The sequence below is a fragment of the Rhinolophus sinicus genome, chromosome 5, assembly GCF_057876585.1.
Source record: "Rhinolophus sinicus isolate RSI-liver-muscle chromosome 5, RSI-T2T, whole genome shotgun sequence".
Lineage (NCBI taxonomy): Eukaryota > Metazoa > Chordata > Mammalia > Chiroptera > Rhinolophidae > Rhinolophus > Rhinolophus sinicus.
In genome coordinates this window covers 67011331-67038246 of record NC_142505.1, presented here as the reverse complement: position 1 = coordinate 67038246, position 26916 = coordinate 67011331, and the positions used below count along the sequence as shown (strand labels likewise).

The window sequence follows — 26916 nt, the reverse complement described above, 5'->3', positions numbered from 1 at the left end:
AGCATTGAAGAGTACGATGGCTATACATTGTGAAAGCTAGAGACAAGCTTGTTGAGCGTCTCAGCTATATCAGTATTTAAAGGAGAGGTCTCTTGCAGTGTCAAGACCTCTTTATGGAACTGGATAAGGTCAAGAGTAACGTTTTCATGATGCCAAATGCCTAAGAAGTGTTTTTTTTTTTTTTTACCTTATCGCAAGGTGTCTCAGATTGATTACATTGTTTTGCCGTCACACAGATCCAAGTGTGCTCTGCATGACGAGATAACCTTGTCTTAATTTTTAGGGCTTGTACCTCCTCACCCGTCCAAATTGATATCTCGTATAAGGCATCGATTTTTGCGCTTAATTTTTGATCTATGAGATCTTGCGTACCTAAAGCAGTGGATACATTTTTAGACAACGACTTTACATAAGCAGCTGTTTTAACAGTCTGGGATAGAGAAACTGCCGCCGTTACAGAGGAGGCTATGAGCACAATTAAGGCAGTTATCCCAGCTACAATAAGCCCTGCGGCTCGAATTGGTCTTGAAAGAGCCACTTCTCACTTTACTATTACTTGATATCCTTTGTCAGAATACCATTCTTCAGACATGTGAACAGGTAACATCACCAAGGAAGGTTGATGTAATACCATGACTCTCTGTTTTTTGGGGAGCCATGTGACACAACTACTAAGTTTACAGTTTATACAAGAAACATTGAACTGAGAATTATCTAGAACATGAATGGTGACATTGCCTATCAAAAGTACATGTGGGGGTCTGACACAGGCAGTAACAGTTTCTTGTCTAAGAGTAACTTTACCGGAGGGGGTTTTAGCCGCCAATTCCACGGCATCTAATGCTCCTGCTATTTTCCACATATGATGTTGGGGATAGGAATCAGCCCACCACAGGCCTGCAACTGTTGCCAATTGTCCGGGGTTTGGATGTGTCCCATTTCCTCCGGACCAGTCTATGAAGGACCTATTAAAGCCTGGGATGGGATACCTCCAGGGTTCGATGTAACAGTCTCTCCATAATGCAGTTGTGCTGCTTGTGCGCTTCTGTTTTCACAAGCATCTACAGTCTGGGGTCCTTCCCATATGGTGGGATGCAAGAGGGGGGGTCAGGGATGTAAGCCCAATACGTGGTTCCATCAGCTGAGGTCAGGACCGTCAAGACTCCGAGTAGGATCTGCAGCAGAACGCACCAGCCTTTCCAGCAGCCACCGTGCTCCTCCATTATCCTGTGAATAAACACAAACATGTCCTCGTCCCCATATGAGGACTGGATCTGGCCCATGCCAGTTATTGTCAAGAGGGTCGGTCCCTCCACTTTACATATGCGTAATCATGTTGAGTAGTGGGATGCCACAAGCGATCTGCGGCAGATCTGCCCCGTGCATCCAAATTTTAAAAATTCACAATAAAGTATGATTTAAGATTGTATGTGGCGAAACAGCGTAGGTCTCCCCCTGTTTTATTTTTTATTTTTGTTGGGCTTTTAGCATTCTATGAGCACGTTCAACAATTCCTTGTCCTTGTGGATCATAAGGAATACCCGTTTTGTGTGTGGTGTTAAATTGAGAGCAGAAGTGTTGAAACCCTTTACTGGTATGTCCAGTACCATTCTCTGTTTTAATTATTTCTGGAAGGCCCATAGCAGAGGAGCAATGCAAGCAGTGATTAATAATATGTTTCGTGGCTTCTCCTGTCTGGGCCGTAGCCATGAGAAATCCAGAGAAGGTATCTATAGTGACAGGTACATATTGTAATTTTCCAAAACTGGGGACGTGTGTAACGTCCATCTGCCATAATTGATTGGGCGTGATACCCCGAGGGTTAACCCCTAAATGTGGCACAGAGTGATGTACAGGACAGATCGGGCATTGTTTTACAATTTGTCTGGCTGTTTCTTTTGTAAGCTGGAATTGTCCTTGTAGACTCCGACTGTTTTGGTGGTGTAACTTGTGTGATTGTTCAGCCAATTCAACGTTAGTCAGGGCCACCAATTTTGTGAGCGGATCTGCTGTGGTATTGCCTTCAGTGAGGGGGCCAGGTAGCCCGGAATGGGCCCGAATGTGTCCGATAAAGCAAGGATTTGTACGTTGTCTGATAAGAGTTTGGGTTTGAATGAACAGCCCCTGAATTTCATTATTTTGAGTTTTAATGGATGCTATAGTTTCACGTTTATCTACTGATTGAGCTACATAGTAGCTATCAGTATACAAGTTAGAAGGAACTGAGTGTAAGGTTTGAAATACAGCACTGACAGCCCGTAATTCAACTACTGGAGCTGATGCCGGAGGTGATGCAATTACATGTGGTTGATCACCGATAACATAGGTAGCTCTTCCATTAGAGGAGCCATCTTGTAAAAACAAGAACAGCATTTTTAATGGGTTGTTGCTGAACAATCTTAGGAAAGGTAAAGGCATGTGTCATATAGCAAAATGCAGTAATTTGTTGTTTGGGTCATGTATACCAATTTTTCCAGAAAAATTAGCAAGTGCAATGCCCCAAGTGTTAGAATGTTGAAACAGCCAGTCTATTTGCTGCATGGTAAAGGGAACTGTAATGGTTTGTGGCTCTCTTCCAAAATATTTAATTGATTCTCCCCGACATAGCTGAACTAACAGCGCTACAGCTTCATGATACGGATTTAACACTTTCACGGGAGAAACAGGGAGATGGATCCATCTTAGGGGTCCTTTTTGCCAAATAACTGCTGTTGGGGTGAGGTTTGTGGGTAAAATGTACGCCTCCCAGGGTTGGGTATAATCTACATATAATATTTGTTGTTCATTTATGGCGGTTTCTACTATAGCTAAAGCCTTTAAGCCCTCTTGAGTCATCTCGCGGGGAGAAGTAGGATCGGCTTCCCCTCGTAGTTCATTAAACAAAGGTTGCAAAGCTCCGGTTGTCAACCGGAGATTTAATGTCTCCCAGGAGCTCTTGAAAACCATTTAATGTTTTTAAACAATCTCGCCGGATTTGTATTTTTTGAGGCACAATGGCCTGAGGCATTAAACAATATCCCAGATAAGAGTAAGGAGGCACTTGCTGAATTTTTTCTGGGGCTATAGCCAGCCCATAATTGAGGAGTTTTTTTCTGTAAATGAGCAAAAGCAGTAAGCAACTTTGGTTCACATGAGTGGGCAAGGAGTATGTCATCCATGTAGTGGATGATGTAAATGTCTGGAAATGCCCTTCGGGTAGGTTCTATTGCAGCTGATACAAATTTTTGACATAATGTGGGGCTATTAGCCATTCCCTGAGGTAGCACTAGCCAATGATATCTCTTAAAAGGTTCTTGTAAATTAACAGAAGGAACATTGAATGCAAATCTAGGGCAATCATTAGGATTTAAAGGTATGGTATAAAAACAATCTTTTAAATCCAAAACAATTTTATGTGTTTTTTGGTATGGCTGCGGGGCAGGGTACGCCTGGCTGTAAAGCTCCCATTAATTCCATGGTTTCGTTGATTTTTCGTAAATCCTGTAACAATCTCCACTGACAGGATTTTTTCTTAATAACAAATATGGGAGAATTCCAGGGAGAATTAGAGGGAACAATGTGTCCTTTTTCAAGTTGCTCCAGTGCTAGCAGCTTGGCAGCTTGCATCTTTTCTGCTGATAAGGGCCACTGATCTACCCATACTGGGGCATCACTTTTCCAAGTGAGGGCGTCAGCATAGGGTACAGGACGCTCAGCGACCCCAGCTGAAAATATCCTAGTCCTGATCTAAGGGGTAAAGGAGATGGGACAATAGGTGACCTTCTTCCTTGATTGTTTGTTCCCAGTCCATTTTCAGGGAGGAAGCCTTGGCCAAACATCATATTAGTGACCTGTTGATTGGGACTATACAAATACACTCCCATCTTACTCATGGTGTCGCTCCCCCATAAATTAACAGCTAATCCTGCTGCAATATATGGTTGAAAAGTCCTTCGATGTCCCTCCTGATCTTTCCAATTTAAATTATCACTACTTTGTTCTGGTGATTGTGACATTCCTATTCCTTGTAATTGAGTTATGGTTTGATGTTTTGGCCAATGTGCCGGCCATTGTTGAGCAGTTATAACAGACACATCAGCTCCCGTATCTAAAAGTCCTATAAAGGAGCGGCCATTAACAGTGAGAGTCATTTCTGGTCTTTGATGATTCATTGCTTGAACCCAACAAGCATCAGATGAGCCGAAACCATGTTGTCCTCTAGGTTTATTTTGTTTAACCTGACCTGTTTTGAATCATGGAATTAATGACAATTGGGCTAGTCTCTGTTCTTTTTCTATAACAGGGATGCAACCATGTTCAGCTGTTGCCTACATCCAGGTATACATTTAGGTTCGGAACAGATTTTGAGACATGGTAACCACGAGGGAAGATAAGGTTGGTATGATTGTTAGGGTGAGGGTGAGGAATGGGACAGTGTTCAGCTTCTGCATACAGCCAGGTGTACATTTATTCTCGGAACACTGTTATGGCCACAGTTAGCTGGAGGGTATGGGAAAGGATTGTATATTGGTTACTGTCAAGCTTTTGGATGAGTCAGAGTTCTGTTACTGCTTGCAGCTAGGTATACATGAAGGTTCCGGTCAGTGTTAGAGTCGGTTAGCCGGAGGGTGAGACAGTGTTTGTGTGTTAGTTAAAATGAGGGTGAGTGTTTGGACATGGTACGGTTTCGTTTAACAGCCAAGTATACATTTAGGTTCGGAACAGTGTTTGAGCCACGGTAACTGTGAGGGAAGTAAAAGGTTGGTATGATGGTTAGGGTGAGGGTAAGAAATGGGTCAGGGTTCTCCTTTTGCTTACAGCCTTTTGTACATCTAGGCTCGGAACACTGTTAGGGCCACGGTTAGCTGGAGGGTATGGGAAAGAATTGAATGTTGGTTAGTGTCTGTCTGAGGGATGGGAGAGTGTTCGGCTAATGCCTGTATCTATGTATACATTAAGGTTCGTGTGAGGGTTAGGAACTCGGTTAGCCTGAGGGTGAACAGGTTTGGTGTGTTAGTTAAAGTGACGGTGAGTGTTTGGACAGTGTAGAGTTTCGGATAACAGCCAAGTAGTTTCGTAACAGTATTTGAACCTTGGTCAGCCTGAGGGAAGTTAAAAGTTGGTATGTTGGTTAGAGTGAGGGTGAGTGATGGGAGAGTGTTGAGATATTGCTTACAACCAGGTGCACGATTAGGCTTGGAACACTGTTATGACCACTGTTAGCTGGATGGTATGGGAAAGGATTGTATGTTGTTCAGTGAGAGGCTGAGGGATGGTGCAGGTTTCAGCTACTGCCTGTAGCCAGGTATACATTAAGGTACCTGTCAGTGTTAGGGCCTCGGTTAGCCCAAAGGTGAGACAGGGTTGGTGTGTGAGTGTAAGTGAGGGTGAGGGTTTGGACAGGGTAAGGGTTTGGATAACAGGCAAGTATACGTTTACGGTCGGAAGAGTGTTAGAACCACGGTTACCGTGAGTGTAGAAAAAAGGTTGTTATGTTGGTTAAGTTGAGGGTGAGTGATGGAAACATCCACGACTGTTGCCTACAGGCAGGTATACATTAAGTTCGGAACAGTGTTTGAACCTTGGTCAGTTCGTGGGACGTTAAAGGTTGGTATGTTGGTTAGGCTGAGGGTGAGGGATGGGTCATGGTTCGGGTTCTGCTTAAAGCCAGTTGTACGTTTGGGCTTGGAATTATGTTAGGGCCATGGTTGCCGGAAGGTATGGGACAGGATTGTATGTTGGTTAGTGTGAGGCTGAGGGATGGGACAGGGTTCAGCTACTGCCTGCCGTCTGGTATACATTAAAGTTCGGGTCAGTGTTAGGGCCTCATTTAACCCGAGGGTGAGAGAGGGTTGGTGTGTTAGTTAAAGTGAGGGTGATTGTTTAGATGGGTACGGGTTTACATAACAGCCAAGTATACGTTTATGGTCTGAAAGTGTTAGAACCATGGATACCGCGAGGGTAGGGAAAAGTTTGTATGTTGGTTAATTTGAGGGTGATTGATGGAAACTTGTTCTGCTCTGCCTACAGCCAGGTACATTTAGGTTTGGAACAGTGTTCAAACCATGGTCAGTGTGAGGGACGTTAAAGGTTGGTATGTTGGTTAGGCTGAGGTTGAGGGATGGGACAGGTTCGGGTTCTGCTTACAGCCAAGCGTACGTTTAGGCTTGGAACACTGTTAGGGCCACGGTTACAGGGAGGTATGGGACAGGTTTTTATGTTGGTTAGTGTGAGGTTGAGGGATGGGACAGGGTTTGGCTACTACATGCAGGCTGGTATTCATTAAGATTCCGGTCAGTGTTAGGGACTCGGTTAGCCCGAGGGTGAGAGAGGGTTTGTGTGTTAAAGTGAGAGTGAGTGTTCAGACAGGGTACGGGTTCGGATAACAGCCAAGTATATAATTAGGGTCGGAAGAGTGTTAGAGCCACGGTTATCGCAAGGGTAGGCAAAAGGTTGGTATGTTAGTTAAGTTGAGGGTGAGGAATGGAACTGTGTTCGGCTGCTGCCTACAGCCATAAATACATTTAGGTTCGGAACAGTGTTTGAGCCACGGTTTACCGCAATGAAAGTTAAAGGCTGTTATGTTAGTTAGAGTGAGGGTGAGGGATGGGACTGTGTTCGGGTTCTGCTTACAGCCAGGTGCACGTTTAGGCTCAGAAGACTGTTAGGGCCACGGGTAGCGGGAGGTTATGAGAATGGATTGTATGTTGGTTAGTGTGAGGCTGAGGGATGGGACATGGTTCAGCTACTGCCTGCAGCCAGGTGAACATTAATTTTCGGTTCAGTGTTAGGGCCTCGGTTAGCCCGAAGTTGTGGACAGTGTTGACTTGTTAGTTAAAGTTAGTGTGATGGTTTGGACAGGTTACGGATTTGGATAACAACCAAGTATAAGTTTAGGGTCGAAAATGTGTTAGAGCCACGGTTACAACGAGGGTAAGGAAAAGGTTCTTATGTTGGTTTAGTTGAGAATGAGGGATGGAACCGCGTTCGGCTGTTGCCTACAACCAGGTATACATTTAGGTTCAGAACAGTGTTTTAGCCACTGTAACTGCGAAGGAAGTGAAAGGTTAGTTTGATGGTTAGGGTGAGGGTGAGAAATGCGACAGGGTTCGCCTTTTGCTTACAGCCTTGTGTACGTCTAGGCTCGGAACACTGTTAGGGCCACGGTTAGCTGGAGGGTATGGGAAAGGATTGCATTTTGCTTAGTGTCAGTCGAGGGATGGGACAGAGTTCAGCTACTGCCTGCATCCAGGTATAAATTAAAGTTCGGGTCAGGGTTAGGAATTCGGTTAGCCAGAGGGTGAGACAGGGTTGGTGTGTTAGTTAAAGTGAGGATGAGTGTTCAGACAGGGTACGGTTCGGATAACAGCCAAGTATACATTTAGGGTCGGAACTGTGTTACAGCCACGGTTACCGCGAGGGTAGGGAAAGGTCCATATGTTGGGTTAGTTGAGGGTGAAGAATGGAACCTTGTTCAGATGTTGCCTACAACCAGGTATACATTTAGGTTCGGAACAGTGTTTGAGCCACGGTATCTGTGAGGGAAGTAAAAGGTTGGTATGATGGTTAGGGTGAGGGTGAGAAATGGGACAGGGTTCGCCTTTTGCTTAGAGCCTTGTGTAGGTCAAGGCTCGGAACACTGTTAGGGCCACGGTTAGCTGGAGGGTATGGGAAAGGATTGAATGTTGGTTAGTGTCAGTCTGAGGGATGGGAGAGTGTTCGGCTACTGCCTGTATCCAGGTGTACATTAAGTTTCGGGTGGTTAGGAACTCGGTTAGCCCAAGGGTGAACAGGGTTGGTGTGTTAAAGTGACGGTGAGGGTTTGGACAGTGTAGAGTTTCGGATAACCCTAACCCTAACGCTAACATAACCGTAACCCTAACCTAAACCTAGCCCTAACGCTAACATTACCCTAACCCTAAGGCTAACCATAACCCTAAACCCCAAATCTAACCCTAATCCGAACCCTAAGGTAACCCTAAAACTAACACTAAACCCTAACCCTAACCCTAACCCTAACGCTAAGACACACCCTAACTCTAACCCTAACGCAAACCCTACACTATCCCTAAACCTAATCCTAATCCTAACCATAACATTAACCCTAACACTACACTAACCCTAACGCTAACATAACCATAACCATAACGTAAACGTAGCCCTAACCCAAACACTAACCCTAACCCTAACACTAAATTAATACTAACCCTGACATTAACAATAACTCTAACCTTAACCGAAACGCTAACATAACACTAACCCTACCATATCCGAACCCTACCCGAACCCTATCCGAACCCTAACCCTAACCCTAACCTTAACCCTAACCCTAACCCTACCCTAACACAAACCCTAACTTTAACATTAATCCTAAACTTAACCCTAAAACCAAACATAACCCTAAGCTTAACCCTAACCATAATCCTAATATTAATCCTAAACCTAACCCTAAAGCTAACGTAAAAATAACCCTAACACTAACCCAAATCCTAACACTATACCTAACCCTAAGCCACCACTAACCCTAACCATAACTCTAACCCTAACCCTAACACTACACTAACTCTAACCCAAGTCCTAATACTAAACTCTAACCCTAATAATAACCATAACGCTAACCCTAAACCTAACATTACCCTAACAATAACCCTAAAACTAACGCTAACATAACCCTAACCCTAACGCTAACCATAACCCTAAACCCTATCTCTAACCCTAATCCGAACCCTAAACTAACACTAACAATAACCCTAAATCCTAACCCTAACCCTAACCCTACTCCTAACCCTAACCCTGACAATGACCCTAAACCAAAACCTAACCCACACCCTAACCGTAACATCACCCTAACCCTAAAGCTAAACCTAACCCTAACTTTAACCCTAACTATAACCCTAACACTAAACTAAACCTAACCCTAATATTAACACTTACCTAACCTTAACCGTAATGCTAACATAACACTAACCCTAACCCTAAATTAACCCTAACCCTATCCTAACCCTAACCCGACCATAACCCTAACCTCAACCCTAACCCTAACCCTACCCTAACCATAACCCTAAAACTAACATTAAAACCTAACCCTAACCATAACCCTAACCCTAACCCTAACCCAAACCCTACCCTAACGCTACACTAACCCAAACACTATCCCTAAACACTAATCCTAATCCTAACCCTACCCCTAACCTTACCCTAAATGAAACCCTAATCCTAACCCTAACCTAAACCCTAACCCTAACACTAAACTAACCCTAACCCTAACATTAACAGTAACCTTAAACTTAACCGTAACGCTACATAACCCTAAACCCAAACCCTAACCCTAACTTAACCCTAACCCTAAAACTAACCCTAAACCCTAACCTTAACCCTAATCCTAACCCTATCCTAATCCAAAACCTAACCCTAACACTAAACCTAACCCTAACTCAAACCCTAACTCTAACCCTAACACTACCCTAAACCTAAACCTACCCTAAATACTAACCCTAACCCTAACCCTAACCCTATGCTTAACCTAAACGAAACCCTAACACTAACCCTAACCAAAAACTGACCCTAACATTAACCCTAAACCTAACCATAAGCCCTAACCCTAACCCTCACCCCAACCCTAAACCTAATCCTAAACCTAACACTAAACCTAACGCTAACCTTAAACCTAACCCTAAACCTAACCCTAAAAATAAACCCTAACACTAACCCTGTTCTGAACCCTTACCTAAACCTAACCCTACAGCTAAACCTAACCCTAACCCTAACCCTACACTAACACTAACCCTAAACCTAAACACTAAGCCTAACCCTAACCCTACACGTAACCTTACCCTAAACTAAATCCTAACCCTAACCCTAACCCTAAAGTAAACCTAACATTAAACCTAAATTTAACACTAAGCCATAACCCTAACCCTAATCCTAAACCTAAACCTAAACCTAAACCTAACCCTAACCCAAACCCTAACATTAACCCTAACAATAAACCCTAACCCTAACCCGAATCTGAACCCTAACCTTCCCCACACCCTAACGCTAACCGTAAACTTAACTCTAACCCTAAACCACACCCTATCCAAAACACTAACCCTACCCTAACCCTAAACTAACACTAATGAAACACTATCCTAAACCCTAACCCTAACCCTAACCCTAACCTAACCCTAACCCAAACCCTAACCCTAACCCTAATCCTAACACTAACCATAAACCCTAACCCTAACCCTAATCCGTACCGAAAACTAATTCTAACCTTAATCCTAACCCTAACCGTAACCATAACCCTAACCCTAACCCTAACCTAACCCTAACCCAAACTCTAACCCTAACCCTAACCCTAACAATAACCCTAAACCCTAACTGTAATCCGAATCCGAACCTTAACATAACCCTAAACCTAATTCTAACCCTATACTAACTCAAACCCTAACCCCAGCCCTAGCTTTATGCTAACCCTACACTAACACTAACCCTAATCCTAAACCCTAAACCCTAAACACTAACCCTAACCCTAACCCTAAACCTAACGCTAACCCTAAACTTAACATTAACCCTAACTCTAACCCTAACGCTAAAATAACCCTAACCCTTACGCTAACACTAACCCTAAATTCTTACCCTATCCCTAATCCGAACCCTAACTTAACACTAAACATAACCCTAACCCTAAACCTAACCCTAACCATAAGCCACACCATAACCCTAACACTAACCCTAAACCTACCCTAAAATTAACCCTAAACCTTACCCTAAACCCTAACCCAACCCTAACCCTAAATCTAAAACTAAACCTAACGCTAACGCTAAACCTCAAATTAACGCTAACACTAACCCTAACCTTATCGCAAACATAACCTACCCTTAACGCTAAACCTCACCCTTAACCCTGTCCCTAACCCTAAACCGAACCCTAACATAACCCTAAACCTAACCCTAAAACTACCCTAAACCTAAACCTAATTCACACCCTAACCCTATCCCTAATCCTAACCCTAACACTAACCCTAAACCCTAAAACTAACCCTAACCCTAACCCTAACCCTACACTAACACTAATGCAAACACTAATCCTAAACACTAACCCTAACCCTAACTTTACACTAACCCAAACCCTAACCGTAACCCTCACACTAAACCCTAACCGTAACCCTAACCCTAACCCTAACCCTAACCTAACAGTAACCCAAACCCTAACCCTATCACTAATTCTAACACTAACCCTAAACCGTAACCCTAATCCTAATCCGAAATTTAACCTAATTCTCACCCTAATCCTAACCCTAAGCGTAACCCTAACCCTAACCTAACTCTAACCCAAACCCTAAGCATAACCCTAACCCTAACACTAACCCTAAACCATAACCCTAACCCTAATCCAAACCCTAACCTAATTTTAACACTAACGCTAACCCTAACTCTAACCCAAAACCTAACCCCAACCCTAACACTTCACTTACACTAACCCTAATCCTAAACACTAAACCCTAAACACTAACCCTAACCCTAACACTAAACCTAACCCTAACACTAACCCTAACCCTAAACACTAACCCTAACACCACCCTAACCGTAACCCTAACACTAATCCTAAACACTAACCCAAACCCTAAACTTAAACCTAACCCTAACACTAACGCTAACTCTAACCCTAACATTAACCCTAAGCCTAACCTAACGCTAACCCTAAACGTAAACCTAAAGCAAAACCAAATACTAACCACAAACCTAACCCTAACACTTACCCTAACCCAACCCTAAACCTAACCCTTACCCTAAATGAAACACTAACCCTAACCCTAACCTTAAACCTAACCCTAAACCCTACCCCTAACGCAAATCCTAACCCTAAACCTAACATGAACACTAATACTAACATTAACTCTAACACTAACCCGAACCCTAACGCTAACTTAACCCTAACTGTAACGCTAACCCTAACCCTAAACCTAACCATAAACCTACCCCTAACATTAACACTAATCATAACCATAACCCTAACGCTAACCTTACCCTAAACCTAACCCTAACCCTAACGCTAACCCTAATACTAACATTAAACCTAACACTAACCTGAACACTAACCCTAACATAACCCTAACCCTAACGCTAACCTTAACATTAAACCCTAACCCTAACCCTAATCCGAACCCTAACCCTAACCCTAACATTAACTCTAAACCCTAACTCTAACCTAACCTTACCCCTAACCTTAACCTTACCCTAACCGAAACCCTAAACCTAACATTAACTTTGTCCGGAACACTAATCCTATCCCTAACGCTAACATAAACTTAACACTAACCCTAACTTAACCCTAACCCAAAACCTACCTGAACTCTAAACCTAAACCTAACCCTACACTAACACTAAACCTAACCCTAAACCCTAACCTAACCCTAGCCTTAACCCTACCCTTAGTCCAACCAAACTCTAACCCTAACCCTATACTAACCCAAAAACTAAACCTAACATAACCTTAACCCTAAAACCTAAACCTCAACCTATCCGTAACCTTAACCGAAACCTAATCAAAACATTAACCAAAAGACTAACCCAAAACTAACCCTAACCCTAACATTAACCCTAACCCTGACCCTAATCTAAATTAACCAGACAACTAATCTTAACCTAAGCTTAACCCTAACCCTAACAGTAACGCTAAACGTAACACTAACCCTAACCGTAACACTAACCCTAAACGCTAACCCTAACCCTAATCCAAACCCTAAACCTAAACCTAACCCTAACGCTAATATTAACCCTAAAACTAACCCGAACCCTAACGCCAACATAACCCTAACCCTAACGCTAACCCTACCCCTAAACCCTAACCATAACCCTAATGAAAACCATAACCTAACCCTAACACTAAACATAACCCTAACACTAACCCTAACCCTAACCCAAAACCTAAACCTAACCCTAACCTTAACCCTAACTTTAATCCTACACTAACCCTAAAACTAACCCTAAACCCTAACACTAACCCTGATCAGAACACTAACCTAACCCTAACCTTAACCCTAAACCAACCCTAACTCAAACCCTAACCTTAAACCTAACCCTAAACTAACCCTAACACTAAGACTAACACTAAACCCTGACTCTAAACCTAACCCTAACCCAAACCCCAATCACAACCCTAACTCTAACCCTAACCCAAACAATAACCCCAATCGTAACTCTAACCATAAACCTAACCCTACCATAACCCTAACCCTAACCCTAACCCTGAACACTAAACCTAAACACTAACCCTAACCCAAACCCTAACTTTAACCATAAAACTAAACCTAGCGCTAACGCTACACCATAAACCTGAATTAACCCTAACACTAACCCTAACACTAACGCTAACCCTAACACTAAACCCTATCCCTAACCCTAATCCGAACCCTAACCTAACCATAACCCTAAGCTTAATCCTAACCCTAAGCCACACCCTACCATAACTCTAACCCTAAACCAAAACCCTAAACCTAACCATAACCCTAAACCTAACCTTACCCTAAACCAAAACTTAACCCTACCCCGAACCTAATCTAACACTAACCCTTACTCTAAACCCTAATCCTAACTCTAACCCTAAACCTAACCCTAACGCTAACACTAACCCTAACCCTGACATTAACCCTAACACTAACCCTAACACGAACGCTAACTCTAAACCCAATCCCTAACCCTAATCCGAAACCTAACCTAAACCTAAACCTAATCCTAACACTAACACAAAACCTAACCCAAAATCTAACACTAACCCTAACCATAACCTTAACACTAACACTAACCCTAAATACTAACACTAAGCCTAACCCTAACCCCAACCCTAAACTGACCCTAATATTAACCCTAACCCTAACTCTAAAACTTAACCATAACCCTAACCCTAAACCCTAACCCTAACCCTATTCTGAATCCTAAATTAACCCTAACACTAAACATAAACCTAACCCTAACCCTAAATTAACCTTAACCCAAACCCTAAACATAACCCTAACCCTAACAAAACCCTAACCCTAACCCTAAACCTACCCCTAACTCTACCCTAATCCTAAACCTAAACACTAACCCTAACCCTAACCTTACCCAAACACAAACCTTAACGCTAATCCTAACCGTAAACTGATCCTAATATTAACACTAACCCAAATCCTAAACCCTAACCCTAACCCTAAACCTAATCCTAAACCTAACTCAAACCCTAACATTAACACTAAACCTAACATTAACCCTAACACTTACCCTAAACCTAACTAAACACTAACCCTGTCCTAATCCTAAACCTAACTCTAACTTTAACCCTAACCCTACCTTAAACCTAACCCTAACCCTAACCCTAAACCCTAAACCTAACCATAACCCTAACCCTAAACTTAACCTGAACCAAACCCAATCCCTAAATCTAAACCAAACCCTAAACGTAACCCTAAACCTAACTCTAACCCGAACCCTACACTAACCCTAAAACTAGCCCTAAGCCAAACCCAAACCCTAATCCTAACCCTCACCCTAACCCCAACCCTAAACCTAACCCTAAACCTAACACTAACCCTAACCCGAAACCCAACCGTAACCCTCACCCTAACTCTTCCCTAATCTTAAAAATAACCGTAACCCAAACCCTAACCCTAACACTAACCCTAACACTACACTAAACCTAACACTAACCCTAAACCTTAACCCTAACACTAATCCGAATCCTAACTAAACCTAACCCTAACACTAAACACTAACCCTACCCCTAACCTTAACCCTAACCCTAACCCTAACCGCAACCCTAATTCTAAACCTCACCCTAACTCTTCACTAACCCTAACCGTAAGTTGCACTAAACTGAATCTAACATTGTCCCTAAGGCTAACCCTACACCCTAAACTTAAACCTAACCCTAACTATAACATAAACCAAACCCTAACCGTAAGACTGAACATAAACCCTAACCCTAACCCTAATCTGAACCCTACCATAGCACTACCCCTAACCCTAACACTAACCCTAACCCAAACGCTAAACCTAACCCTAACCCTACCCCTACCCTAATCCTACACAAACCCTAAAACTAACCCTAAACCCTAACCCTAATCCGAACCCTAACCAAACACTAACCCTAATACTAACCCTAAACAAAACCATAAACCCAACCCTAACCCTGACCCTAATCCTAACCATACCCTAACGCTAACCCTACCCTATTCCTAACCCTAACACTAAACTCCAAAGCTAACACTTATCCGAAACCTAACCTCTCTAAACCTCACCCTAACCCAAAACTTACCCTAACACTAACATTAACCCGTACCTAACCCTAACAATAACCCTAAGCCTAAACTAACACGAATATTAACCCTGAACCTAACCCTAACCCTAAACCATAACCCTAACCCTAACCCTAATACGAACCCTAACCTAACCCTAACCCTAACACTAAACTTAACCCTAAACATAAGCATAAACAAAACCCTATCCCTAACCCTAAAGATAACATAACCGTAACCCTAACCTTACAATAACCCAAACCCTAACACTAACATTAACCCTATCCCTACCCTAACCCTACCCCAAAACCTAAACCTAAACCCTAACCTTAACATTAAACCTAACACTACGCTAACCCTACCACAAACCCTAACCCTAACTCTAACCCTAACCCTAACCCAAACCCTATCCCTAAGATTAACCCTAACCTTACCCTAACTCTACCCCAAACCGTAAACCTAACCCTAACCCTAACCCTAAGTCAAAACCTAACCCTAACCCTAACCCTAAACCTAACCCTAACCCTAACCCTAACATCAACCATAAACCTAACCCTAATCCTAAACCTAAAGCTATCATAACCCTAACCCTAACCGTAACCCCAACCTAACCCTAACCATAAACCTACTCTTCCCCTACCCCTACCCCTAACCCTAACAATAATCCTAACTCTAACCCTAAACCTAACACTAACCCTAACACTAACCCAAATCCTAACCCCAACCCTAACCCTAAACCAAACACTAAACCTAACCCTACCCTAAACCAAACACTAACGCGAACCCTAAAACCTAACCCTAACCATAACCCTAATCTGAACCCTAACCTAACCTAACCCTAACACTAACGATAACCCTAATACTAACAATAACCCTAACACTAACCCGAACCCTAACGCTAAGATAACCCTAAACCTAAACCTAACCCTAACCATAACACTAATGCTAACGCTAACATAACCATAACCTAACCTAACAGTAAACCTAAACATACACTAACCCTAAACCTAACACTAATCCTAACGCTTACCCTAACCCTAAACCTAACCCCAAACCTACAACCTTAACTCTCACACTAACCCTAAACCTAATCCTAAACCAAACCCTAACCCCAACCCTAAACCTCACCGTAACCCTAACCCTAACCCTAAGAGTAACCCTAACCCCAAACCTAACCCTAATCCTAACCCTAACCCTACCCTAACCCTAACCCTAAACCTAACCCTAAACATAAACCTAACCCTAACCCTAACATTAACCCTCAGACTAACCTGAACCCTAACGCTAACATAACCCTAACCCTACAACAAACGTAAACCTGAACCCTAACCATAACCCTAACCCTAAGCCACACCCTAAACCTAACCCTTACCCTAACTCTATCCTAACACTAACCTTAACCCTAAACACTAACCCTAACCCTAACCCTAACCTTATCCTATCCCAAACCCTAACACTAAACATAAACTTACCCTAACACAAAACCTAACTTTAACACTTAACAATAAAGTAACCCTAACATTAACCATGACCCTAACTCGAACTCTAACCTACCCAAACCCAAACTCTAACCATTACCCAAACCATAACCTTAACCATAAACCTAACCTAACCCTAAATCTAACTGTAACGCTAAACCATAACACTAACCCTAACGCTAACGCTAACATAACCCTAACCCTAACCGGAACTCTAACCTAACACTAAACCTAACCCTAATCCTAAAACTAACCCTAAACTCTAACACTAACCCTAACCCTAACTCGAACCCTAACCTGAACCCTAAACCAAACTCTAACCCCAACCCTAAACCTAACCATAAACGTAACCCTAACACGAACCCTAAACCCAAGCCTAACGCTAACCCTAACCCTAACCCTAACCCTAACCTACCCAAACCCAAACTCTAACCATTACCCTAACCCTAAACTAACCCCAACCCTAACATTGACCCTAACCCTAACCCAAAACCTGACCCTGACCCTAACCCCAAAAATAAACCAAACCCTAACCCTAACACTAACCGTAATATTAAACCTAATCCTAAACCTAAACCTAACATTAACCCTAACACTAACCCTAATGCTAACACAATCTTAACCCTAACCTAAACCTAAGCCAAACCCTAAAGCTAACACTAACAATAACACTAAACAAACCCTAACCCTAACATTAAACTAACCATAACCTTAACCGTAATGCTATCTTAACCCTAATCCTAACCTTAACCCGAACTTAATTCTAACCCTATCCTAACCCTAAACCTAACCCTAAACCTAATCTTAACCGTAACACTAACCCTAACCCAACCACTAAACCGAACCGTAACCATAACCCCAACAATAACCCTAACCTTAACCTTACCTTAAATCAAAACCTAACCCTAAAACTAACCCTAATCATAACACTAACATAACCCTAACCCTAACAGTAAACCTAACCCTAACCCAAAACCTTAAACAGAAACCTAACCCTAACCCTACACCTAACCTTACCCTAACCGAAACCCTAACCCTACACCTAACTGTAAACTAACCCTAATATTAACCCTAAACATAACCCTAAATATTAACCCTAACCATAACCATACCCCATACGTAATCCTAACAATAACCCTAACCCTAACATTAACATTAACACTAACCCTAATGCTAATATAACCATAACCATAAACGTAAACCCTAACCCTAACACTAATCCGAACCCTAACCTAACCCTAACCCTAACGCTAACCCTTATTCTAACCCTAAACCTAAACCTAAGCCACAACCTAACAATACCCCTAACCCTATCGCAAAACCTAACACTAAACCCTATCCCTAACACTAATCCGAACCCTAACCTAACTGTAACACAACCCAAACCATAACCCTAAATGAAACCCTAACACTAAACCTAACCAAACACTAACCCTAACCCTAAACCCAACCCTAACCATAACCCTAACCCTAACACTAACATAACCTTAACCAGAATCCTAAACCTAAACCTAAACCCTAACCCTAACCCTAATCCGAACCCTAACCTAACCCTAAACCTAACCCTAACCCTAACCCAAAAACTAATCCAAACCCTAACCGTAACTCTAACCCTAACCCAGCCCTACTCTAAACCTAACACTAACCCTAACCCTAAACCCAAACCCTAACCCTAACATACCTTAACTGAAACCCTAAACCTGACGCTAAACCTAAACTAACCCTAATATTAAACCTAACCCTAACTATAACATTAACCCTAACACTAACACAAATCCTAACCCCAACCCTAACAATAAATTAACCCTAACTATAAACCTAACCCTAATCCTAACCCTAAACCCTAACGCTAACATAACCCAAAGACTAAACCTAACACTCGTCTAACCCTAACCCTAACCAAAACCTAAACCTAACCCTAAACCTAACACTAAACCTAACAATAAACTATCCCTCAGCCTAACATTAACACTATCCCTAACCTTTATCGTAACGCTAACTTAACCCTAACCCTAACACTAACCATAACTTAACCTACCACTAATCGAACCCTAACCTAACCCTAACCCTAACCTTAACCGTAAACATAACTACCATAAACCTAACCATAACCTAACCCTAACTAAAACCCTAACCCTAAACTAACCCTATTCCTAACATTAACCCTAACTCTAAACCTAAAACTACACTAACCTTAACCCTAACCCTAAACTCTAACCCATACGCTACTCCGAACACTAACCGAACCCTAACCCTAACCCTAAACGTAAATGTAACCCTAAAACTAAACTTTACGCAAACCTTAACCCTAACCGTAACCCTAACCTTAAAGCTAACCTAACGCACATCCTAACCCTAAAACCTACCCTATCCCAAACCCTTACCATAACGCTAACATAACCCTAACCCTAAACCTAACCCTAAACCTAACCCTAACCCTAACCCTAAACCTAACCCTAAGCATAAACCTAATCAAAACCCTAACCACAACCCTAATCCTAACCCTAAACTTAACCCTAACCATAACCCTAACACTAACCCAAATCCGAACTCCAAACTTAACCCTAACCATAACCCTAAACCTATCCTAGCCCTAACCCCAACCCTAACCCTAAACACTAACCCTAAATATTACCCTAACACTTCCGTTACCGTAATGCTAATTCTAACCCTAAACACTAACCCTAACCTTAACACTAAACCTAACCCTAATCGAAACCCTCACCCCAACCCTAAACCTAACCCTAACCCTACATTAATCCTAACACTAACCCTAAACCCTAACACTAACCACAATCCGAAACCTAACCTAACCCTAACCCTAAACATAACACCCTAAACCAAACCATAACCCCAACCCTAACCCTAACCCCAACCCTAACCCTACCCTACCCTAACCAAAACCCTAACCCCAACCCTAACACTAAACACTAAAACTAACCCTAACCCTAAGCATAAACCTAACGCTAACGCTACCATAACCGTAAACCTAACCTATCCTAACCCTAAAGCCTAAACCTAACCCATTTCTGAACCCTAACATAACCCTAATCGTAATCCTAACCTAAACCTAACCGTAAACCTAACCAAAACCATAACCTCAAACCTAACCCTAACGCTAACCCTAACCCTACCCTAACCCTAACCATTACCCTAAACCTAACCCTAAACACTAACCCTAACCCAAACCCTAATCCTAAACCCTAACCCTAACCCTAAACCTAACCCTAATACTAATCTTACCCTACATCACACCCTAACCCTAACCCCTACGCTAAACCTAACCCTAACCCTGACACTAACCTAACCGTAATCCTAACCCTAAACCTAAACACTAAACCTAACCCTAACCGTAACCCAAACACTAACCTCAAACCTAACTCTAACCCTAACCCTATCCTAACCCTAACGCTAACCCTAATCTTATCCCTAACCCTAAGCCAAACATAACCCTAACCCAAACCCTACCCCTAAACCCTAACCCTAACCATAACCATAACCCTAACCCTAAGTTTCCCATAAAACATACCCTAATACTAACCCTAACCCTAATGCTAAGATAAACCTAACCCTTACACTAACACTAACCCTAAACCCTAACCCTAACCCTAATCTGAATGCTAACCTAACCCTAACCCTAACGCTAAGGCAAACACTGAATCTAACACTAACCCTAACCCTAACTCTACACTAACCCTAACCGTAACCCTATACCCTAAACCTAACCCTAACCCTAACCCTAACCCTACCCCTAACATTACCCTACACCAATCCCTAACCCAAAACCTAACACTAAACTAACCCAAAATTAACCCTAAACCTAACACTAAACACTAAACCTAAACTTAAACCTAACCCTAAACATAACCCGAAACTTAACCCTAACCCTAACCCTAACATTAACCTTAACATTAATCCAAACCCTAACCCTAACTCTAACGCTAACATAACCATAACTCTAACCCTAATACTAAACCCGAAACCTAACCCTTACCATAACCCTAACCCTAACATAACCCTAACACTAAACCTTCCCTAACTTTAACCGGAAACCTAAACACTAACCCTAACCCTAACCCTAAAACTAACCTTACCCTAACCAAACCCTAAACCTAACCCTAAACTGATCCTAACATTAACCACAACCCTAACTCTAAATTCTAACCCTAACCCTAACCCTAATACTAACGCTAACATAAACCTAACCGTAACCCTAACAAAAACACTAAACCTAAACCTAACCATAACCCTAACCCTACACTAACCCTAACACTAACCTTAACCCTAACCCTAACCGAACACTAATCTACCCTAAACACTAACCCTAACCCTAGCCATGAACATAACACTAACCATAAACCCTAACCCTAACACTAATCCAAACACTAATCTAACCCTAACCCTAACCCTAACACTAACCCTAACCCTAACCCTAAAAACTGACCCTAACGCTAGCCATAACCCTAACCATAACACTAAACCCTTAACCCAAACACTAACCCTAAACCTAAACCTAACCATAACGCTAACCATACCGTAAGATTAACCGTAACCCTAATATAATCCTAACCCTAAACAGAACCCTAGCCTAACTCTAACCCTAACCTAACCCTAACCCTAACCCTAATGCTAACATAAACCTAACCCTTACACTAACACTAACCCTAAACCCTAACCCTAACCCTAATCTGAATGCTAACCTATCCCTAAACCTAACCATAAACCTAACCCTAACGCTAAGGCAAACACTGAATCTAACACTAACCCTAACCCTAACTCTACATTAACCCTAACCGTAACCATAAACCCTAACCCTAACCCTAACCCTAACCCTCACCATACCCTACACCAAACCTTAACCCTAAACCTAACACTAAACTAACCCAAAATTAACCCTAAACCTAACACTAAACACTAAACCTAAACCTAAACCTAACCCTAAACATGATGTATTTAAGTCCCGTAGTATAATTGTGTTTTGGTCAATTTCTCCCTTTAGTTTTGTTAGTAGTTGCTTGGTATATTTCGGTGCTCCCTGATTGGGGGCATAAATATTGATGACGGTTTTGTCTTCTTGTTGTATAGTCCCCCTTACCATTACAAAATGTCCATCTTTGTCTCTTATTATCTTTTTCACCCGGAAGTCTGTTTCATCTGATATCATTATGGCTACACCTGAATTTCTCTGGGTACCATTTGCTTGGAGTGTCAATTTCCACCCTTTCACTTCGAGTCTATGCTTGACCTTGTAGCTGAGATGTGTCTCTTGGAGACATCATATGGTTGGGTTTAGTTTTTTGATCCAATCTGCTACTCTGTGCCTTTTTATTGGTGAGTTCAGTCCATTTACATTTAGGGTAATTATTGATATGTGAGGATTTCCTGTCATTCTATCTTTAGTGTTCTGGTAAGGCTGTGTCTCCATTGTTTCTTTGACTTTTTGTTGTTGTCTATTATTTCTGTGTGGTGGTATGCTATGATGTTTCCCTCTGTTTCTTCTTTTATTACAGTATATGGTTCAGTTCTGGATTTTTTGTAGTGGTTACCCTTAAGTTTATGTAAAAGAAAGTTTGGTATTTAGAGTATTCCATTTTCTTCAGCATGCTTACTTTCTCCATTCCCATATTGCGGTTCAGGCCTTTACTCTCCCCCTTTTTATGTTTCAGTTGCCACGAATTGTCCCTGTTGATGGTGGTCGAATAGTCTCTTTTAATATTTCTTGTAGTGCAGGTCGTGTATTAGAAAATTCCCTCAGCTTCTGTATGTCTGGAAAGGTCTTTATTCCTCCTTCATATCTAAAAGATACCTTTGCTGGATGTTGCATCCAGCGCAACACGGGCAGTGAGGGTGCGAGAAGGGGTGGTTTGGGTTAAGTTTTTTAGAAAGAAACAAACAGAGACTTAATGCAGTTAAATCTCTCCGAAGGCCAGGGGTCTCTCAGTCCCAGAGGACTGGAGCCCAGAATATGGCCGACTGGCGGTTTTTATTGAATAGATATGCAAAAACAAGAGAAAGCAACATTGTTTCGTACATGGTCTCTGAAACTCACACATCATAGCAGAAAAATATTTATCTCAATTACCCTTTGTCAGTCAACAGCTGAAGTACAGGGTCCCACAATGTCCTAATCAAGGTATGTATCTTCTCAGGGTCAGAAGGGTCAAGTCTCTTATTTGTAACAGTTCCGTTGAGCTAAGTGGAGAGAACTGATCTTTATTGTTTTTGTAACTTCTCTCACAAACAGGTGCCAGGGAAAAGGCAGAGCCTGCAACAGCTTTTGCCAGGCAGGGGGGAGGGGAGGCAAGGCCCCTTCCCATGTTTTTGTAAGGCAGCTCATTGGGGGTCCCCACTCGGTTCCGCCTGGCTTAGGTTGTATCTCCCGTGAGATATCTTACCCATCTTTGGATGCAAACCATCTTTTGGGGACCAGACAGAGAGAAATAAGGTGTAAACATAAGGATGGAACAAAGACCCAGAAAGGCAGAGTGAAATAAGGTGTAAACATAAGGATGGAACAAAGACCCAGAAAGGCACAGTCTCACAGACTCTTCTTTCCTTAAGGAAAGATACGGGGGGACAGTTGGTTAGGCTGTTGTGTGACTACAGCTGGATATATTATTCTTGGCTCATAATTTCTCTCTTTCAATAGTTTGAATATTTGGTTCTACTCCCTCCTGGCTTGTAGAGTTTCTGCTGAAAAATCTGATGATAATCTAATGTGCTTTCCTTTGTAGGTTACCGTCTTCCTTTCCCTGGCTGCCTTGAGGATTCGTTCTTTGTCGTTGATTTTAGACAGCTTCAATACAATGTGCCTTGGAGAAGGCCTGTTGGGATTGAGGTAATTAGGTGTTGTATTTGCTTCTTTGATTCAAGGATCCAGTTCTGTCCACAAGTTTGGGAAGTTCTCATCAACAATTTGTTTGAATATATTCTATGTTCCCTTCTCTCTTTCTTCTTCTGATATGCCCATTATTCTTATATTGCTCTTTCTGATGGAGTCTGAAAGTTCTTGTAGAGTTCTTTCATTTCTTTTAAGTCTCAAGTCTCTTTCTTCTTCCATCTTCCATCTGTGTCATTTCTGGGTTTCTATCTTTGATGTCACTGATTCTTTCCTCCATCTGGTCAACTCTACTACCTAAGCTGGTTATTTCATTCTTCATTTCTTCTATTGAGTTCTTAATCTCCATAAATTCTATTTGGTTGTTTTTTGAAATTTCAATCTCTTTTGTAAAATGCTCATGTTGTTTTTTGATTGTGTTTCTGAGTTCATTGAACTGCCTTTTTGTTTTTTCTTGCATCTTAAGTTTTTTCAGAACCGCAATCTTGAATTCTCTGTCATTTAAGTCACATATTTCCATAGAAAGGCATCGCCTCTCCATTCCCTGTGTTTAAAATTCCTTCCAAGGCAGAGTGTCCCTTGTTTCAGACTGTGGGACAGGCCAGTTCCCATCCCTGAGCTACAGAATTATACGCATCCTTTACTGCGTGTTTCACCTCTTGTCCTCCCAAGCTACGGACTTAATGCAGACCTCATGTCGTACTTGATGGGGAGCGACTCCTCTCTGTTCCCCAGAAATGAAAAAGGGGAAGTTATAACAGATGCCACAGAAATACAAAGGGTCTTCCAAGAATACTATGAAGGACTATAAGCCACCAAATTCAATGACCTAGAAGAAATGGACAAGTTCTTAGAAACATATAGCCTTCCTAGGCTGAACTATGAAGAACTGGAAAATCTAACAGACCGATCACCAGTAACAAAATTGAATCAGTCATCCAAAACCTTCCCTAAAGCAAAAGTCCTGGGCCAGATGGCCTCACTAGTGAATTCTACCAAACCTTTAAAGAGGATCTAATACCAGTCCTGCTCAAACTCTTCCAAAAAAATGAAGAAGAGACAGTACTCCCTAACTCATTTTATGAGGCCAACATTACCCTGATACCAAAACCTGGCAAGGGCAACACAAAAAAAGAAAACTACAGACGAATATCTCTGATGAATATAGATGCAAAAATCCTAAATAAAATTCTAGCAAATCGAATACAACAATGCATTATTTATAGATGATGTCATACAGAATTGTACACCTGAAATCTATGTAATTTTACTAACAATTGTCACCCCAATAAATTTAAATTAAAAAGAAATTATTCATCACGACCAAGTGGCGTTCATCCCTGGGGCACAAAGATGGTTCAATATCCGCAAATCCATCAATGTGATACACCACATAAACAAAATAAAGGACAAAACTCATATGAATATCAATTGATGCAGAAAAAGCATTAGACAAGATACAACATCCATTTATAATTAAAACACTTAATAAAATAGGTATAGAAGAAAACTACCTTAACATAATAAAGGCCATACATGACAAACTCTCAGCTAATCTCATAATTAATGGTGAAAAACTGAAGCCTTTTGCTCTATGTTCAGGAACACGACAGGGCTATCCCCTATCACCTCTGCTTTTCAACATAATGTTGGAAGTCCTCACCAGAGCAATAAGGCAAGAGAAAGAAATAAAAGGCATCCAAATTGGAAATGAAGAAGTCAAATTGTCACTCTTTGCAGATGACATGATGCTATATATAGAAAACCCTAAAGACTCCACCAAATAGCTTTTAGAAACAATAAACGAATACAGTAAAGTTGCTGGCTACAAAATCAATGTACAAAAGTCCATTGCATTCCTATATACTAACAATGAAATCTCAAAAAAATAAATTAAAAAAAATTCCTTTTGCAATTGCAACAAAAAGATAAAATACCTAGGAATAAACTTAACCAAGGATGTGAAAGACCTATATGCTGAAAAATATAAGACATTTTTAAAAGAAATTGAAGAAGACACAAATAAATGGAAAGACATTCCATGCTCGAGGATTGGAAGAATCAACATAGTTAAAATAGCCATATTACCCAAAGTAATATACAGATTTTACACAATCCCCATCAAAATCCCAATGGCATTTAAGAAAAAATTAGAAGAAAAAATAATCAGATTTGTTTGGAACCACAAAAGACCCTGAATAGCCAAAGCAATCTTAAAAACAAAGAATAATAATGGAGGTATCACACTCCCTGACTTTAGCTTGTACTACAGGGCTACAATAATCAAAACAGCATGGTATTGGCAGAAAAACAGACACATAGACCAATGGAATAGAATTGAGAACCCAGAAATAAAACCACATAAATATGGACAGATAATTTTTTTTAAAATTAAATTTATTGGGGTGACAACTGTTAGTAAAATTACATAGATTTCAGGTGTACAATTCTGTATTACATCATCTCTAAATCCCATTGTGTGTTCATCACCCAGAGTCAGTTCTCCTTCCATCACCATATATTCGATCCCCCTTACCCTCATTTCCCACCCCCCCACCCCCCGCCCCCTTACCCTCTGGCAACCACTAAACTATTATCTGTGTCTATGAGTTTCTGTTTCTCATTTGTTTGTCTTGTTCTTTTGTTGTTTTTGGTTTATATACCACATATCAGTGAAATCACATGGTTCTCTGCTTTTTCTGTCTGACTTCTTTTGCTCAGCATTACTCTCTCAAGATCCATCCATGTTGTCACAAATGTTCCTATATCATCTTTTCTTACTGCCGAATAGTATTCCATTGTGTATATATACCACAACTTCTTTATCCATTCATCTATCGAAGGACATTTTGGTTGTTTCCATGTCTTGGCCACAGTGAACAAAGCTGCAATGAACATTGGAGCACACGTGTCTTTATCTATAAATGTTTTCAGATGTTTTGGGTAGATACCCAGGAGAGGGATTGCTGGGTCATATGGCAATTCTATTCGTAATTCTTTGAGGAACCTCCACACTGCCTTCCATAACGGCTGCACCAGTCTGCATTCCCACCAACAGTGTATGAGGGTTCCTTTTTCTCCACAGCCTCTCCAACATTTGTTACTATTTGTCTTGTTGATGATAGCCATTCTGACTGGGGTGAGGTGATATCTCATTGTGGTTTTGATTTGCATTTCTCTGATGATTAGTGATGTTGAGCATTTTTTCATATGTCTATTTGCCATTTGTATGTCCTCTTTGGAGAAACGTCTCTTCAAGTCCTCTGCCCATTTTTCAATTGGGCTTTTTTGTTGTTGTTGAGTTGCATGAGTTCCTTGTATATTCTGGATACTAGCCCCTTATCGGAGGTACTGTTTGCAAAAA

At 41.5% G+C, this 26916-nt stretch overlaps 1 protein-coding gene across 1 annotated transcript in view; it reads right to left on the bottom strand.

The window, feature by feature from the left end:
* Positions 1 to 1074: 1074 nt before the first annotated feature.
* Positions 1075 to 26916, bottom strand: part of LOC148758258 (endogenous retrovirus group K member 8 Gag polyprotein-like) — a 108906-nt gene continuing 83064 nt past the window's right edge. Inside the window, exon 3 of the mRNA XM_088798897.1 lies at positions 1075 to 1274. Within this exon, the coding sequence (XP_088655023.1) occupies positions 1138 to 1274 (137 nt within the window). The 3' untranslated portion in view covers positions 1075 to 1137. The remainder of the gene's footprint in view (positions 1275 to 26916) is intronic.